This window comes from Lycorma delicatula, chromosome 10, assembly GCF_047948215.1.
Source record: "Lycorma delicatula isolate Av1 chromosome 10, ASM4794821v1, whole genome shotgun sequence".
In the NCBI taxonomy this organism is placed as follows: domain Eukaryota; kingdom Metazoa; phylum Arthropoda; class Insecta; order Hemiptera; family Fulgoridae; genus Lycorma; species Lycorma delicatula.
In genome coordinates, this window is record NC_134464.1 from 7,547,501 (window position 1) to 7,564,273 (window position 16,773).

General features: G+C 35.2%; 2 protein-coding genes across 2 annotated transcripts in view; both read left to right on the top strand.

Moving 5' to 3' along the window:
- The window catches only part of LOC142331290 (stalled ribosome sensor GCN1-like), a 31,456-nt gene extending 24,117 nt beyond the window's left edge, over positions 1–7,339 (top strand). Inside the window, exons 5-6 of the mRNA XM_075377083.1 lie at positions 1,081–1,297; positions 7,202–7,339. Of these exons, the coding sequence (XP_075233198.1) occupies positions 1,081–1,297; positions 7,202–7,315 (331 nt within the window). The 3' untranslated portion in view covers positions 7,316–7,339. The remainder of the gene's footprint in view (positions 1–1,080; positions 1,298–7,201) is intronic.
- LOC142331650 (uncharacterized) overlaps positions 7,324–16,773 on the top strand; it is an 89,145-nt gene continuing 79,695 nt past the window's right edge. Inside the window, exons 1-2 of the mRNA XM_075377673.1 lie at positions 7,324–7,491; positions 9,666–9,861. Coding sequence (XP_075233788.1) covers positions 7,324–7,491; positions 9,666–9,861 — 364 coding nt within the window. The remainder of the gene's footprint in view (positions 7,492–9,665; positions 9,862–16,773) is intronic.

The window sequence follows — 16,773 nt, forward strand, 5'->3', positions numbered from 1 at the left end:
TTTTCTGCTCGTGCTTACGTTCTAACTTTTGGACAGGTGTGTTTCCATTCTTTGTCTTTTGGACTCCGGTTCAAAACTGTGAACCCAAGCTTTATCACATGTTAAAAGCTTGCTTAGAAAAGGGTGACCTTCCATTTCATAGCGTTCTTTCTTCGGCATCGCAAAAGACAGTCAACATGACTTTTCCTGCTCATGCTTACGTTCTGAATTTCTTTTGGACAGGTGAACTGGTGTGTTTACATTCTTTGTCTTTTGGACTCCGGTTCAAAACGGTGAACCCAAGTTTCGTCGCATGTTAAAAGCTTGTTTAGAAAAGGGCGACCTTCCATTTCATAGCGTTCTTTCAAGTCTGTACACTCTTTGAATCATGTTTTCTTGTGTTGTTACATTAATTCTTTTGGGATCCGTTTTGAATTTGTTTTCCTGTACTTGATGTTGTTACGTTATGAACTGTGCCGACACTTACCGCAACTGTTTTTGCTATATGATAAACTGTAATCTGTCGGTCTTCATGAGTGTCGTCGATGCGGGTTTCAAGTAAAGGAGTTGATACTTCCACTGGTCAGTCAGGATGTTTGCTCGTCAGTCACTGATGTTAGACTGTTTTAAAACTGTTTGAACCCGATTATAAAAATTTTTGCGGTTCATACAACTTTCACCGTACTGTAAAATCGTTTGAGAAAAGAATTTAGCCGGTTTTTCGCCTTTAGAAAGCAAAAAATGGATCGTTGAACATCGTTCAACTAATATGGAACATATTAGTACACATGTCGTCATTAAATGCTATATTGATGTTATAAACGAAACAATTTTTATCCGTCAGCTGTTCACAGCTTATCCCAGTGATGCCAACTTAACGTCATGAAAGTATAAAACTTGTCCTACAAAATGTTTTATTTCTACATCAGTTTATCTCTTTAATTATTGAAAGTCCTCTGCCCTCTGAAAGTCCTCTGGTGTTAACTCGCTTGAAATATCTAGTTGATTTAGTGTTTGTTTCTTGCTATGACTTCTAGATTACTGCAAAAAAAAAACAAAAATAGATAATATATTTAATAATAGTAAATTTTACGATTACAGTAAAGACGAGAACACACTGAATGTTAAAAATATGAAACGAGAAAGTAAAGTGTATTCATATAAGGAACAGCAGGAGGAATTACAGCTAAGACGTGAATTAGAAGAAAAAAAGAGAAGACAAGGCAAAGTAAAGGATCCAGAATTAACTCCAAAACAAAAAGAAGCGATTAGATTACAGCTGGAAAAAGAGTCTGCTATACGGGATAGATTAACTCAGGTATTTAATAACTTGTTTTATATATATATATAAATCTGAATAGATATGTGTTATTTCAATATTTTGTACTTTATGATTTATTTAATAGAACTATGTATAATGTAACAGTAGAGAGGAATAATGTGGTTCTTAAAAACAGATTTATTTCATTAAAATATTTATACGTACCAGGTCTGTAAATAAAGTAATGAGTCTTATTTTTTTTTCTAAGCTAAAATGGCAAAATTATTAGTAAATATTTGGTTATATGAACAGGTAATTTATATTAGGTATTAATAATAAACAAAATGTTTCGTGAAATGAGTTTTTGTTGTGCGTTAACAAAAATGAGTGATACTGATTTGAATGGTGTTATAGAGGAAGTTGAAGAGGATGAAATGGGAGCAACAATACTGAGATCTGAATTTAAGAGAGCATTAAAAGATTTAAATGGCAGAAAGACTCCTGGAATAGACGGAATACCTGTAGAATTACTGCGCAGTGCAGGTGAGGAAGCGATTGATAGATTATACAAACTGGTGTGTAATATTTATGAAAAAGGGGAATTTCTGTCAGACTTCAAAAAAAGTGTTATAGTCATGATACCAAAGAAAACAGGGGCAGATAAATGGGAAGAATACAGAACAATTAGTTTAACTAGTCGTTTATAAAAAATCTTAACTAGAATTCTATACAGAAGAATTGAGATGAGACTGGAAGAAGTGTTAGGAGAAGACCGATTTGGTTTCAGGAAAAGTATAGGGATAAGGGAAGCAATTTTAGGCGTCAGATTTATAGTAGAAGGAAGATTAAAGAAAAACAAACCAACATACCTTGCATTTATAGACCTGGAAAAGGCATTCGATAATGTAGACTGGAATAAAATGTTCAGCATTTTTAAAAAATTAGGGTTCAAATATAGAGATAGAAGAACGATTGCTAACATTTACAGGAACAGTAATAATTGAAAAACATAAGAAAGAAGCCATAATGAGAAAGAGAGTCCGACAAGGATGTTCCCTAACTCTCTTACTTTTTAATCTTTACATGGAACTAGCAGCCAATGATGTTAAAGAACAATTTGGATTCGGAGTAACAGTACAAGGTGAAAAGATAAAGATGCTACGATTTGCTGATGATATAGTAATTCTAGCCGAGAGTAAAAAGGATTTAGAAGAAACAATGAACGGCATAGATGAAGTCCTATGCAAGATCTATCGCATGAAAATAAACAAGAACAAAACGAAAGGACCACTGAATGTGAAAATAGGAGGAGAAAAGATTATGGAGGTAGAAGAATTTTGTTATTTGCGAAGTAGAATTACTAAAGATGGATGAAGCAGGAGCGATATAAAATGCCGAATAGCACAAACGAAACGAGCCTTCAGTCAGAAATATAATTTGTTTATATCAAAAATTAATTTAAATGTCAGGAAAAAATTTTTGAAAGTATATGTTTGGAGTGTCGCTTTATATGGAAGTGAAGCTTGGACAATCGGTGTATATGAGAAGAAAAGATTAGAAGCTTTTGAAATGCGGTGCTATAGGAGAATGTTAAAAATCAGATGGGTGGATAAAGTGACAAACGAAGAGGTATTGCGGCAAATAGATGAAGAAAGAAGCATTTGGAAAAATATAGTTAAAAGAAGAGACAGACTTATACTAAGACATCCTGGAATAGTCGCTTTAATATTGGAAGGACAGGTAGAAGGAAAAAATTGTGTAGGCAGGCCACATTTGGAATATGTAAAACAAACTGTTAGGGGGATATACCGAAATGAAACGACTAGCACTAGATAGGGAGTCTGCCAGAGCTGCATCAAACCAGTCAAATGACTGAAGACAAAAAAAAAATTAGTTTTATGTGCGATAACAGTTTTTGCTGGCTTATACTTGTTATTTATGCAGAGATAACTTTTAAGTTGCATTTCTACACATCTGCTCTTTTTGAGTTTAAGAATGTATTTTGTGACTGCTAATCAATATACAGTTTCACATAGTCAAGTTAAGTTGAAATGGTTTGTGAACGGAATTGTCAATGCCTATCTGATGCTAAATTTTATTCTTCATGTGGTTTATCTGTTTGTCAGTTTTTTCTTCAGATGTTGATTTTGATTATAGAATCAAATTCTAGCTAATAGTTGGATCATAAAATAAAATAAATAACCAATAAAATCCGTCTTGAATCGAAGTTTGTTCTTTTAGGAGTGTTTTAAAGGAGAAACTTCAGTTGTATGTATTCTTATTAAAGAATGTTGTGATATTATTATGTTGAACACAACTTTAATCCTATTTAAGCTTCCTGGGGATGGATTTAACTAAAAGATATCCTGAATTGAGCTTGGTGTAAATACTCGTGATAAATTTCAATATTTCATCTCGACTGAAACAAGATATCAGTGGTTATGAAAAATTGAAAAGGAAATCTTTCGACAGTGAGAAAGAAAGATTCAGTTTTGATAGTAACTTGCTACCTAAGTGAACCCCATCCCTCATAGATAAAAGTTAAAACGTTAATTTAACCTCTTTGGTATTGTTAATCAAAATAATTTTTGCTCATTTTCTCAGATCCCGTCCTTGGAACGATTAAACTGGTTTGCATTTGTTTTATACCCGCTTAGGGTATGAGGTATTCCCTACTCATCCTCTTAGGGATGAGTAGGGAAAAAATCATTCAGCAGTAGTTTTCTACCTAGAGGAAAATCCAAATCGAGTTTCAAGCTTTGTGATTCCAGACCAGCTTTTTAAAAATTAACTCAATACAGTCGAAATCAAAATGGTGTTTGCTTACTTTTCTTAAAATCTTTGTCAGAAATAATTAATTCCCAAAAAAAAAATCACGGGTGTATAGCTGTTCAGATAATGAAAGAATTGATGGGACGAACACTTTCCCATTTATAAGAATATATAGTCTATTATTTTGTGGCTATTGTCAAGGTATAGAATGCATCAATATAACTAGAAGGAATTTAATTATATTGAAAATGTATTATTTATCTTATGTTGGGGTATTTGAAACTTTTATTTTAAACACTAAAATGAAAAAAGAGCAATGTGTTGACAGAATTTCAATCTTAAATAGTTAGATTTCTTTAAATAATCTTGCTGATTATTTAATTTTTTCATTTTAATAATTTTTTTCTGTTTATTTAATAGTTTTCCATTATTTAAGGGGTCCGAAGAAAACTCATTGGTGACTTTACTTGCCTCCGAAAATGTTTAAGATGAGCATTTTTTTTTTCTGTCTTCAGTCATTTGACTGGTTTGATGCAGCTCTCCAAGATTCCCTATCTAGTGCTAGTCGTTTCATTTCAGTATACCCTCTACATCCTACATCCCTAACAATTTGTTTTACATATTCCAAACGTGGCCTGCCTGCATAATTTTTTCCTTCTACCTGTCCTTCCAATATTAAAGCGACTATTTCAGGATGTGGCCTATAAGTATGTCTCTTCTTTCAATTATATTTTTCCAAATACTTCTTTCTTCATCTATTTGCCGCAATACCTCTTCATTTGTCACTTTATCCACCCATCTGATTTTTAACATTCTCCTATAGCATCGCATTTCAAAAGCTTCTAATCTTTTCTTCTCAGATACTCCGATCGTCCAAGTTTCACTTCCATGTAAAGCGACACTCCAAACATACACTTTCGAAAATCTTTTCCTGACATTTAAATTAATTATTGATGTAAACAAATTATATGAGCATTTTACTTTTTATTAATTAAAGGAGGACAGTGTTTTCAGGAGGCCAAAGCAGGTATAAAACACTTCAGTACTGAATATTTTATTCACCTCTGAAATCGGAAGATTCCTTTTTTTTAAAAAAAGATCATTATATAATTATTCATTATTTAAATAGAAGGTTCTACCGTACCAGGTCGATCAGAAAGCTCAAACTTTTCAATTATACCATCGATTTTTGTGCTGGCTTCCAGTACCAAATGTTTTTTAAAAAGAATAGTTAGAATATCATATTTCAATTTTGTTAATTATACACGACCACAGAACCTTGAAAGACCCACCGGGTTGGTCTAGTGGTGAAAACACTACACGGATTTGAATACTAGATCGTGGATACCAATGTTCTTTGGTGGTTGGGTTTCAATTAACCACACGTCTCAGGAATAGTCGAACTGAGACTGTACAAGACTACTTCATTTACACTCATACATATCATCCTCTGAAGTATTATCTAAACGGTAATTACGAGAGGTTAAGCAGGAAAAAGAAAGGACGTAGAAAGCAAGGTATCATAACCTCATTGATAGCATGAATTATTGGATTTTTCATAAGGGTGAATGCATGTTGAAAAATAATTGTCGGATATTACAATAACTTAATTCACTTCTGTGCACATTAAGCAGAAGACTGTATCTGTAATTACCGCTCATTAAGCGTAGCCTTTGATGAAATTTGAAAAACAGTTTAGTAGTTCCGGAGATAAGTAAACATATTTAATACCTTTAGATTTCATCTTACCTTGATTAATATAGTTCATTATCGTAAAAGAATGGTGCCGTTTTGAACATGGTTTAAATTAAAACAGAATTACTTAACAGTTTATGTTTTTTTATTTTTCAAATTTATCGTCTCAAATGTTTTTTTACATAATTAATAAATTTCAATACGTGCGCTCTTAGTCGCCCAACAAATGTCGAAACGATACTCAACTTCTCTCCAAATATTAGTTAAAATTTCTTCGTTAATGGTTGTCATTGCTTCATTAATCCTGTTTTTTAAGCGGTTTAGGTAGCAAATTTTTTGTGTATAAACAAGGCTTTTGATACACCACCACAAGAAAAGTCTGAACCCGCAAGGTGTCAGGTCTGAACTCCTTGGAGGCCAAAGTACGGGTCCTTGCCGGTCTATCCATCGATCTCCAAATTTTTCGTTCAAAGCGTCCGTAACCGATCTATTGAAGTGCGGGGGGAGCACCATCTTGTTGGAAATGAAGTCGATGAATGTTTTCGAGTTCATCCAGCTGAGGAAAGCAATAATTGGCTAACATGTCAATATACGCGACTCCATTAATTGTTTTTTCAGCAAAGAAGAAAGGACCTATTACACGATTTTTCATCGCGCTACACCAAACATTAACTTTAGGCGAATCGCGTTGTTTCTCGATAATTGCGTGTGGGTTTTCAGAGCCCCGTATTCGTGAATTGTGTCTGTTAACGCATCCATTCGCGTGGAATGTAGCTTTGTCTGTAAAAATTATATCATCTAAAAATGATTCGTTTTCACTTATTCTGTCTGACATTTCTACAGCGAAATCGTAACGTTTTACACCATCATCTGGTTTCAATTCCTGCATTATCTGGATTTTATAAGCGTGTAATTTCAGTTTTTTATGTAAAACTTTGTGAACTGTTGATTTTGAAATACCTAATTCGACGCTTCGATGGGGGATGGACTTCCCAGGACTTCTAATTGCCGATCGTCTAATTAGTTCAACCGTATTGTCTGGTACACTTGGTCTTCCGGTTGATTTCTGTTTCTTAACCGATCCGGTTTCTTCGAACCAACGTGTTATGTTATTTTTGTGTGGCGGATCTCTTCCGAATTCACGTCGAAACGCACGTCGAACTAAAATTACGGATTTTAATTCGGTCATCAATAAAACACACTTTGCTTTGTCTTTATCTGAGAACATAGTAACTCGCTAAACTCACCGCAACAACAATACAAGAACTGACGTTGTGGTTACAACTGCTGATAAACAAACTTTTGGGTTGGAGGCTTTCAGGAATACCAATGTAACATCTAGAAATTTCCCTACAATCTTCCGATGAATTACCGAAACCGCACCATTCCTTTTTGATAACCCTGTACATTCATAGAATTGTAGTGCGTAGTGGCTTTTTTAATCTCATTTACCAATTTTACAATAAATTCTAAATGAATGATTTCCAATTACAGCTATTGTTCCTGTGCTGTTGGAAGCGTTACAAGATCCTTCTCATAAGACAGCTACTTGTTTACAAACATTGTTGGATACTCAGTTTGTGCATTTTATCGATGCACCATCATTAGCTTTAATTATGCCGGTCGTGCAACGTGCATTCATGGATCGTTCGACAGAAACGCGTAAAATGGCTGCAAAGATTATTGGTAACATGTATTCTTTGACAGATCAAAAAGACTTAACTCCTTACTTACCTACTATTATACCTGGACTGAAATCATCGTTACTCGATCCTGTACCTGAGGTAAGTTCGCTTGTGTTTTATTATCTTTTCTACTTAGTAAGCTGTGTAAATGAGTGAAATTTTTTTAAAATTATGTTGATATGGGCATTTTACAACGGCAGCGTTAGACATTTGGTTTCATTGTTTATGGTATTACAAATATGATTATTTTTTTTAAGTTACTAACCGTAAAACACTAATCGAACATAGAAAGAATTGTAAAAAGTTTTTATACTTATATCGATAACACTTATTTCCTTTAGATGGACCTCGAAAATCTTTGACCCTTTAACTTTTTTTTTTTTTGTCTTCAGTCATTTGACTGGTTTGATGCAGCTCTCCAAGATTCCCTATCTAGTGCTAGTCGTTTCATTTCAGTATACCCTCTACATCCTACATCCCTAACAATTTGTTTTACATATTCCAAACGTGGCCTGCCTATACAATTTTTCTCTTCTACCTGTCCTTCCAATATTAAGTGACTATTACAGGATGCCTTAGTATGTGGCCTATAAGTCTGTCTCTTCTTTTATCTATATTTTTCCAAATGCTTCTTTCTTCATCGATTGGCCGCAATACCTCTTCATTTGTCACTTTATCCACCCATCTGATTTTTAACATTCTCCTATAGCATCACATTTCAAAAGCTTCTAATCTTTTTCTCTCAGTTACTCCGATCATCCAAGTTTCACTTCCATATAAAGCGACGCTCCAAACATACACTTTCAAAAATCTTTTCCTGACATTTAAATTAAGTTTTGATGTAAACAAATTATATTTCTTACTGAAGGCTTGTTTCGCTTGTGCTATTCGGTAAATTATATCGGTCCTGCTTCGTCCATCTTTAGTAATTCTAATTCCCAAATAACAAAATTTTACTACCTCCGTAATCTTTTCTATTTCTATTTTCACATTCAGTGGTCCATCTTTGTTATTTCTAATACATTTCATTACTTTCGTTTTCTTCTTGTTTATTTTCTTTCGTAGGACTTCATCTATGCCGTTCATTGTTTCTTCTAAATAAATCCTTTTTACTCTCGGCTAGAATTACTATATCATCAGCAAATCTTAGCATCTTTATCTGTTCACCTTGTACTGTTACTCCGAATCTAAATTGTTCAAAATCTGGAAACGATCCGTCCTGGAAACAAGTGGCGGAGAACAGCCAGCGTTGCCCTCGCTGTGTGCACTGTAGCTCCATCCTACTGGAATAACACATTTTGAAAATCGATTCCCCGGTTTCGTAACTCAGGGATGAAAAACGTATTCGACATCGCAATGTAACGATCAGCTGTTACATTTACGGCAGCGTCATTTTCTTAAAAAAAAATATGGTCCAATAACACCTACCTTTCCTATTGCACACCAGACAGTCACCTTTGGGCTATGAAGAGGTCTCTTGTGAAGCTTATGTGGGTTTCTTTCTGCCCGATACCGGCAATTCTGTTTGTTGACGAAGCCATTTGGATGAAAATGGGCTTCGTCACTCATTAACAATAACAAATTTTCATTTTCTTCAAACACTGTAAGCATTTGTCGACAAAATTGTAATCGCTGCGTGAAATCTTGCTCGTTTAACTGCTGCACGACGGCTATCTTGTAAGGATGGAAATGCAGGTCTGTATGCAGAATTCGTCTTACCTTACTTGTGCTCATTTGAAGCGCTGCTGAATGCCTCTGAATAGAGCGGCGTGGGCTTCTGACAATGGCTTCCCTTACTCGTTCGATGTTCTCCGGAGTGCTAGCTGTTCGTCAGGGACCCGGTGGTTTTTTCTTCAATATTGAACAGCTTGTTCGAAGGTTGTTTACCCGTCGCAATATTGTGTTACGAAAAGGTACACTTGCATTACCATGAATATTAAACTGATGGCGGAAATCTCGCCCAACAGCAGTTACGGATTCGTCATTTCGCACAAAACTGTTATACGCGTACAGGCATTGGTCTAGCATCCACGGCTCCATCTCAACGACTAAAATGTAAATGCTTTGAACAAAGGAAACGTCAGACACCAGCCACGTGCCCCTCCCACCACGAACGCCCGAGTACAACCCACTTCAAAATCATCCGGTTCCCGTGAATGACCCTGTATAAAAGATAAACTGAAATAACCAGTAACAAGATGTCATTGTTTTATCTTTTATTTATTTCACCTTTATTGCGTTGTATACCGTAAAGTATTTATTTATTTTTTCAGGTACGTAGTGTGTCTGCCAGAGCTTTAGGTGCTACGGTAAGAGGTATGGGAGAGACCAGCTTTGAAGATTTATTACCTTGGTTGATGCAAACGTTAACATCAGAAACAAGTTCCGTTGATCGATCAGGTGCTGCCCAGGGTTTAAGTGAAGTTGTTGGTGGACTTGGCGTTGAAAAATTACATAAGTTAATGCCAGGTTAATAATCGTTCATTTATTATTAATTAATAAGTATTTAGTTGTCGGAGAAGCGGTTGATAAATTTTGTAAGCATATCACAGAATTATAGTTTTTAGACACCGTCATTCCATGCAAAACCACGTTTAGATCTCCATCCTTAGTTCTGATTATAAGTAATTCAGTACAATCCCGTTTAACATTACTTCTGGATTATCCAGACTGATATAGAGAAAGGCATTTTTAATTATCGAAAATAAAATATGTACCATTATACAGTAGTATGTAGCAAATTAAAATTTTTAAAATAGATTAAAGAAACACAGTAGTAGGCCTACTGTATAATGTATCCAGTTTATCGCCAGTTACTTTGTATCACAGTCTTTACATACTGTGGTACGAGGCTGCAGAGCACTGTGAGAAGATCCTTATATAAGGTTATACAGGGTTTGGGGGAACAATATGCCTATAGCTCGTTCTTAAGGGCGACGGGTGCCTGGGTGCTCATCAACTACGCTAACTTTAACTAATATCTGTTTCGGTTTCACCTGGCAGCTGATGAGCCGTGTGTCTGCGGGGAGGTCCAGTCAAATGAACAGCCGATGTTTGAATGCCCTGCTCTTGGGGGGACCAGAGACCAGGGGCCACCTTGGAACTTAGAGGTCAAGCGGAAAATTGGCTACTCACAAGCGGCAAGAGCCACATGTCACACCGTGTGGAGTTCTTGATGCGGTTGGTTTGTTCAACCGGCATCTGTAGTTTGCTTATGGGAAAGACTCTTACCGCATTGCCGTGGGAAGCTAACCCTGAGTACGGCTGACCACCAGCCAATTATTATGGCTCCACGATTATAAAATGGTGGAAAGTACTTGCTGGCATTCAGCGACCTAGGCGTGGCAGTAAATTTCTACCTTGAAATGAAATTTTATTATGGATGTCACATATATTTTTAGGAGTTGATGGGGTGAGCCTACCCGTTTTAGTGAATATATGACAATGAACGGTTGGGAAATGTAAGTCGGTAGTGTATGGCACCGTGCTTAGTCCGTTCACGCTTTTAGGTAAGCTCTAGGAGCTATGTTAAGATACTAGTCGCTAAACTGCTTGAGGTTCAGTTGCCGCTTGCGGTACAAACATTCGGTCTTATGCTTTACGGTGACCGAACGGGGTGGTGGCGTGAGAAATGCCAAGCGAACCAAACAGTAAGTTTTATGCAGTAATGCATCAGGCAAGTTTATGCTGCCACTTCTTGTGACAGAAAAATCGGCTAAACCTAGAGCGCTGAAGAATATTAGTAAAATTTGAATTTACTTCCACGCGTATACAGGTCGCAAAAATCAACATGGATGATGTCTTGCGAAATGTTTAAAGAATGGTTTTCCTCGTTCTTCGTCCTACCGTAGAGATTTCATTAAGCTGTAGTGTACGTATATTATACATTTCCAGATTTTCCGGACTTTTGCTCATCTGGACAACTTCTGGACCCATTTTGTCCGGTTAAATGGGGTTGTACTGTAGTTAAATCAAGTATAAATTAAAACAAAATATTTGAATCGCTTATCGTTTCCTGCTGCGTGTTATTTAATTGTATCGTAAACATTTTGCGCAGATATTTAAATTTTTTAATAAAAATTTTCAGTCTGTTAATTTTACTACCATTTCTGAAAGTAAATAATTTTTATTTGCTTCTTCTCCTTTAATACGATAAGAAAATAAATTTTCTAGCACTGTTTTAGCAGCAATTTTTAAAAATGTAAATTTTTGTAATCAAATATTATTCCTTGTCTGTAGCATTTAATTATTTTACATTCTTATTTTTGAAAATATAAATATAAAAGTAAATAGTGTGATAAAAGTACACTGGGATGCATTTTATCTAGAGTAGCATTGAGTAGCGAAGATCTCCAAACCCAATACAATTGCAGAAAACCTCATATCGCTTGTTGCAATTGATATTTTCAGTGTTTTAATAAGTATAGGAAAAATCAAAAAAAAAAATTGTGCTTTCTAATTACAGTATCAAGTTGAATCGATGACGTGGCTGCCGATGTTTCTGATCAGATAATTCAGCAAGCGAATTTTTTAGTATTCGATTCTATGAATTTACAGGTGCAGCAAACATATCTCAGTTTTTTGTTGTTTTCTGAGGTATGAACACGATAGGTACAGATCAATCAAACAAAATATATATATATTTTTTTTCTTCAGTCATTTGACTGGTTTTATGCAGTTCTCCAAGATTCGCTATCTAGTGCTAGTCGTTTCATTTCAGTATACCCTCTACATCCTACATCCCTAACAATTTGTTTTACATATTCCAAACGTGGCCTGCCTACACAATTTTTTCCTTCTAATTGTCCTTCCAATATTAAAGCGACTATTCCAGGATGCCTTACGATGTGGCCTATAAGTCTGTCTCTTCTTTGAACTATATTTTTCCAAATTCTTCTTTCTTCATCTATTTGCCGCAATACCTCTTCATTTGTCACTTTGTCCACCCATCTGATTTTTAACATTCTCCTACAGCACCACATTTCAAAAGCTTCTAATCTTTTCTTCTCAGATACTCCGATCGTCCAAGCTTCACTTCCATATAAAACGACACTCCAAACATATACCTTCAAAAATTCAGGCAATAGTTCTTGCATAGGACTTCATCTATGCCATTCATTGTTTTTTCTAAATCCTTTTTACTCTCGGCTAGAATTACTATATCATCAGCAAATCATAGCATCTTTATCTTTTCACCTTGTACTGTTTCTCCGAATCTAAATTGTTCTTTAACCTCATTAACTGCTAGTTCTATGTAAAGATTAAAAAGTAACAGAGATAGGGAACATCCTTTTCGGACTCCCTTTCTTATTACGGCTTCTTTCTTATGTTCTTCAATTGTTACTGTTGCTGTTTGGTTCCTGTACATGGTTAGCAATTGTTCTTCTATCTCTGTATTTGAACCCTAATTTTTTTTTAAATGCTGAACATTTTATTTCATTCTACGTTATCGAAAGCCTTTTTGTAGGTCTATAAACGCCAAGTATGTTGGTTTGTTTTTCTTTAATCTTCCTTCTACTATTAATCTGAGGCCTAAAATTGCTTCCCTTGTCCCTATACTTTTCCTGAAACCAAATTGGTCTTCTCCTAACACTTCCTCCACTCTCCTTCCAAATCTTCTGTATAAAATTCTAGTTAAGATTTTTGATGCATAACTAGTTAAACTAATTCTTCTGTATTCTTCACATTTATCTGCCGCTGCTTTCTTTGGTATCATTACTATAACACTTTTTTTGAAGTCTGACGGAAATTCCCCTTTTTCATAAATATTACACACCAGTTTGTATAATCTATCAATCGCTTCCTCACCTGCACTGCGCAGTAATGCTACAGGTATTCCGTCTATTCCAGGAGCCTTTCTGCCATTTAAATCTTTTAATGCTCTCTTAAATTCAGATCTCAGTATTATTTCACCTATTTCATCCTCCTCAACTTCCTCTTCTTCCTCTATAACACCATTTTCTAATTCATTTCCTCCGTATAACTCTTCAATATATTCCATCCATGTATCGACTTTAACAAAATATGTTGTTTTACAAATCAATACCTGGTCGTACAACAGGAGTGCATCTTTTGCTGCTTTTTATGAAGCTTATAACTGTTACGTAGATTGGATGAAATGTATTGCAGTATGTAGTGATGGTGCAAAGGCTATAACAGAATAGAACAGTGGATCTCTGAAAAACATATGTCTTATGTACCAAGGGTGGATTGCTTCCTTCACAGATATGCTCTTGTTACAAAAAATATGCCAGAAAATCTCGAACAAATTCTTTGAAAAGCGGGTAATTTTATTAAAAGTTGGTAGTTACAGAATAGGCTGTTTGCTAAACTATGTAATAAAAATCAAAATAAAATAAAATTTAAATGGGCAAAAAGAAAAAAATCTCTTCTTTTCTATACAGAAGTGAGATTGTTATCGCGGGAGAAAGTGTTAACCTGGTTATTGGAGTTGCAAGATGAATTAATATTTTTTTCCACTATAAAGAAACTTCATTCTCATTGTTTTACAGGCTTATTTTACTGATGTATTTTCACATTTAAACGGCGTAAATGTGAATTTGCAAGGATGTGATAAAAACATTTTATACAAAGTTCTATCTAAGTTCTATACAAAGATCTAGAAAAAACATTCGATAACGTAGACTGGAATATAATGTTCAACATTTAAAAAAAATTAGGGTTCAAATACAGAAATAGAAGAACAATTGCTAACGTTTACAGGAACCAAACAGCAACAGTAATAATTGAAGAACATAAGAAAGAACCCGTAATAAGAAAGGGAGTCTGACAAGGATGTTCCCTATCTCCGTTACTTTTTAATCTTTACATGGAACTAGCAGTTAATGATGTTAAAGAACAATTTAGATTCGGAGTAACAGTACAAGGTGAAAAGATAAAGATGCTACGATTTGCTGATGATATAGTAATTCTAGCCGAGAGTAAAAAGGATTTAGAAGAAACAATGAATGTCATAGATGAAGTCCTACGGAAGACCTATCGCATTAAAAATAAACAAGAACAAAACAAAAGTGATGAAATGTAATAGAAATAACAAAGATGGATCACTGAATGTGAAAATACGAGGAGAAAAGATTATGGAGGAAGAAGAATTTTGTTATTTGGGAAGTAGAATTACTAAAGAGGGACGAAGCAGGAGCGATATAAAATGCCGAATAGCACAAGCGAAACGAGCCTTTAGTAAGAAATATAATTTGTTTACATCAAAAATTTAAATGTCAGGAAAAGATTTTTGAAAGTGTATGTTTGGAGTATCGCTTTATATGGAAGTGAAACTTGGACGATCGGAGTATCTGAGAAGAAAAGATCAGAAGCTTTTGAAATGCTGTGCTATAGGAGAATGTTAAAAATCAGATTGGTGGATAAAGTGACAAATGAAGAGGTATTGCGACAAATAGATGAAGAAAGAAGTATTTGGAAAAATATAGGTAAAAGAAGAGACAGACTTGTAGGCTACATACTAAGGCATCCTGGAATAGTCTCTTTAATATCGGTAGGACAGGTAGAAGGGAAAAATTGTGTAGGCAGGCCACGTTTAGAATATATATAACAAATTGTTAGGGATGTAGGATGTAGGGGGTATACCGAAATGAAATGACTAGCACTAGATAGTGAATCTTGGAGAGCTGCATCAAACCAGTCAGATGACTGAAGACAAAAAAAAAAAATACAAAGTTCGTGCTTTCATTAAGAAACTTGATATCTGAATTATTCACCTTGAAAGGAAAAATTTTGTTACATCTGTACTTCTGATTATAGTCAGTCACTATAGTCAGATTAAGTCACTAATTGAACACCACAGTTTGGATAGCATGAAAATTCATTTGCGTGAACTAAAAATTCAGTCTACGAAGTATTTCCTGGAAGATAAAAATTATTTCTCAAAGAGACGAGTACTAAATCTATTCAGTGAAAATGTTGCAACTGTTCAGCTGTTCCGACTCATCAAAATGTTTGTGTATATAAAATACTACAACTAGAATTCACATCTGAAGATTTAGGTACATTTTGGGTTGCTCATTGAAGTGAATATGGAAATTTGGTCGTAGAAACGTTTAAAATATTAATCGCTTTCACCATTTCTTACCTCTGTGGAAAGGGTTTTTCGTCTACGGTTGTACTAAAAACTATATACAGGAATCGTCTTATCATTTTAAAACAATTTGCTTTATTGTGTTGCTAATGTAGATCCACATATGGAGAACCTTTTAAATGAAAAATAAATGCGACCATCTCGTTAATTTATTTTCTAAATATATGTAAAATGTTTATAATGAATGTTTTGTTTTCTCGTAAAATAATTTCATTATTGTTTGTGTAAAATTGTTGGTTAATTTTTTGAACCCTCCCCAGTTTGAAAAATGCTTCTCCCTTACACGTAAGATGAAATTAAGTTTAACACTTCCGGTTTGTGTGGTAAATGGATAGTCCGACACCAGTCGGGTGTATCTTTCTTTTCTGATCGGCGATTTTACATTTTTTAATTTGTACACTTTCCTTGTCCCTAATTACCAAATTAATTAAACGTAGATGTGGATATGAGGTGTGATAAAAAAATACGGTGAATGAATTTTTATAGCGGCAACTTCCGACGCTACATCCATATGCTGTAATTTGTCCAATAGCGTGATCAACTGAGACAGGCAGGGACAAGTTGTAACACGTTCGAGCTTGCCAGTCAGCTGCCAGAGCCGCTAGAGTGAAGTTGTGTTTATCGTGTCTGTTGTGCAACATGAATTTTGAACACATTAACATTAAGTTTTGTTTTAAGTTGCAAAAGAGTGCCAAAGAAGCTCACAAAATGTTAGAATCGGTGTACAGCGATAATGCGGTAACTTTGAAGACTGTACAAGTGGTATGACCGATTTAAAAACGGAAATGAGTCTGTTGAAGACGAGCAGCATGTGGGACGTCCAGTAACCTCAAAAACAATTGAAAATGTGCAAAAAGTGGATGCAATGGTTCGTTCAAACAGGCGAATGACTATTCGAGAAAAGGAAAATCGTGTGTCAATTTGCACAGAGTTGAAGGGTCGTCTTCATGCAGATCCGGACTTCATGGCCAAAATTGTAACTGGAGATGAAAGTTGGGTCTACGGCTATGACCCTGAAACCAAAATGCAGAGTTCCCAATGGAAAACCGGTTCATCTGCTCGCCCTAAAAAGGCACGTCAGTCAAAATCCAACATCAAGGTCATGCTCGTTGTTTTTTTTCGATAGTGAGGGCATAGTGCGATCAGAGTTCGTTCCAAGGGGAACAACTGTAAAATCTGAATTTTATAAGGATGTACTGAAACGTTTGCGTAACGACGTACGAAAAAGCGACCAGAAAAATGGACCGATGGCTTCCTTCTTCACCACG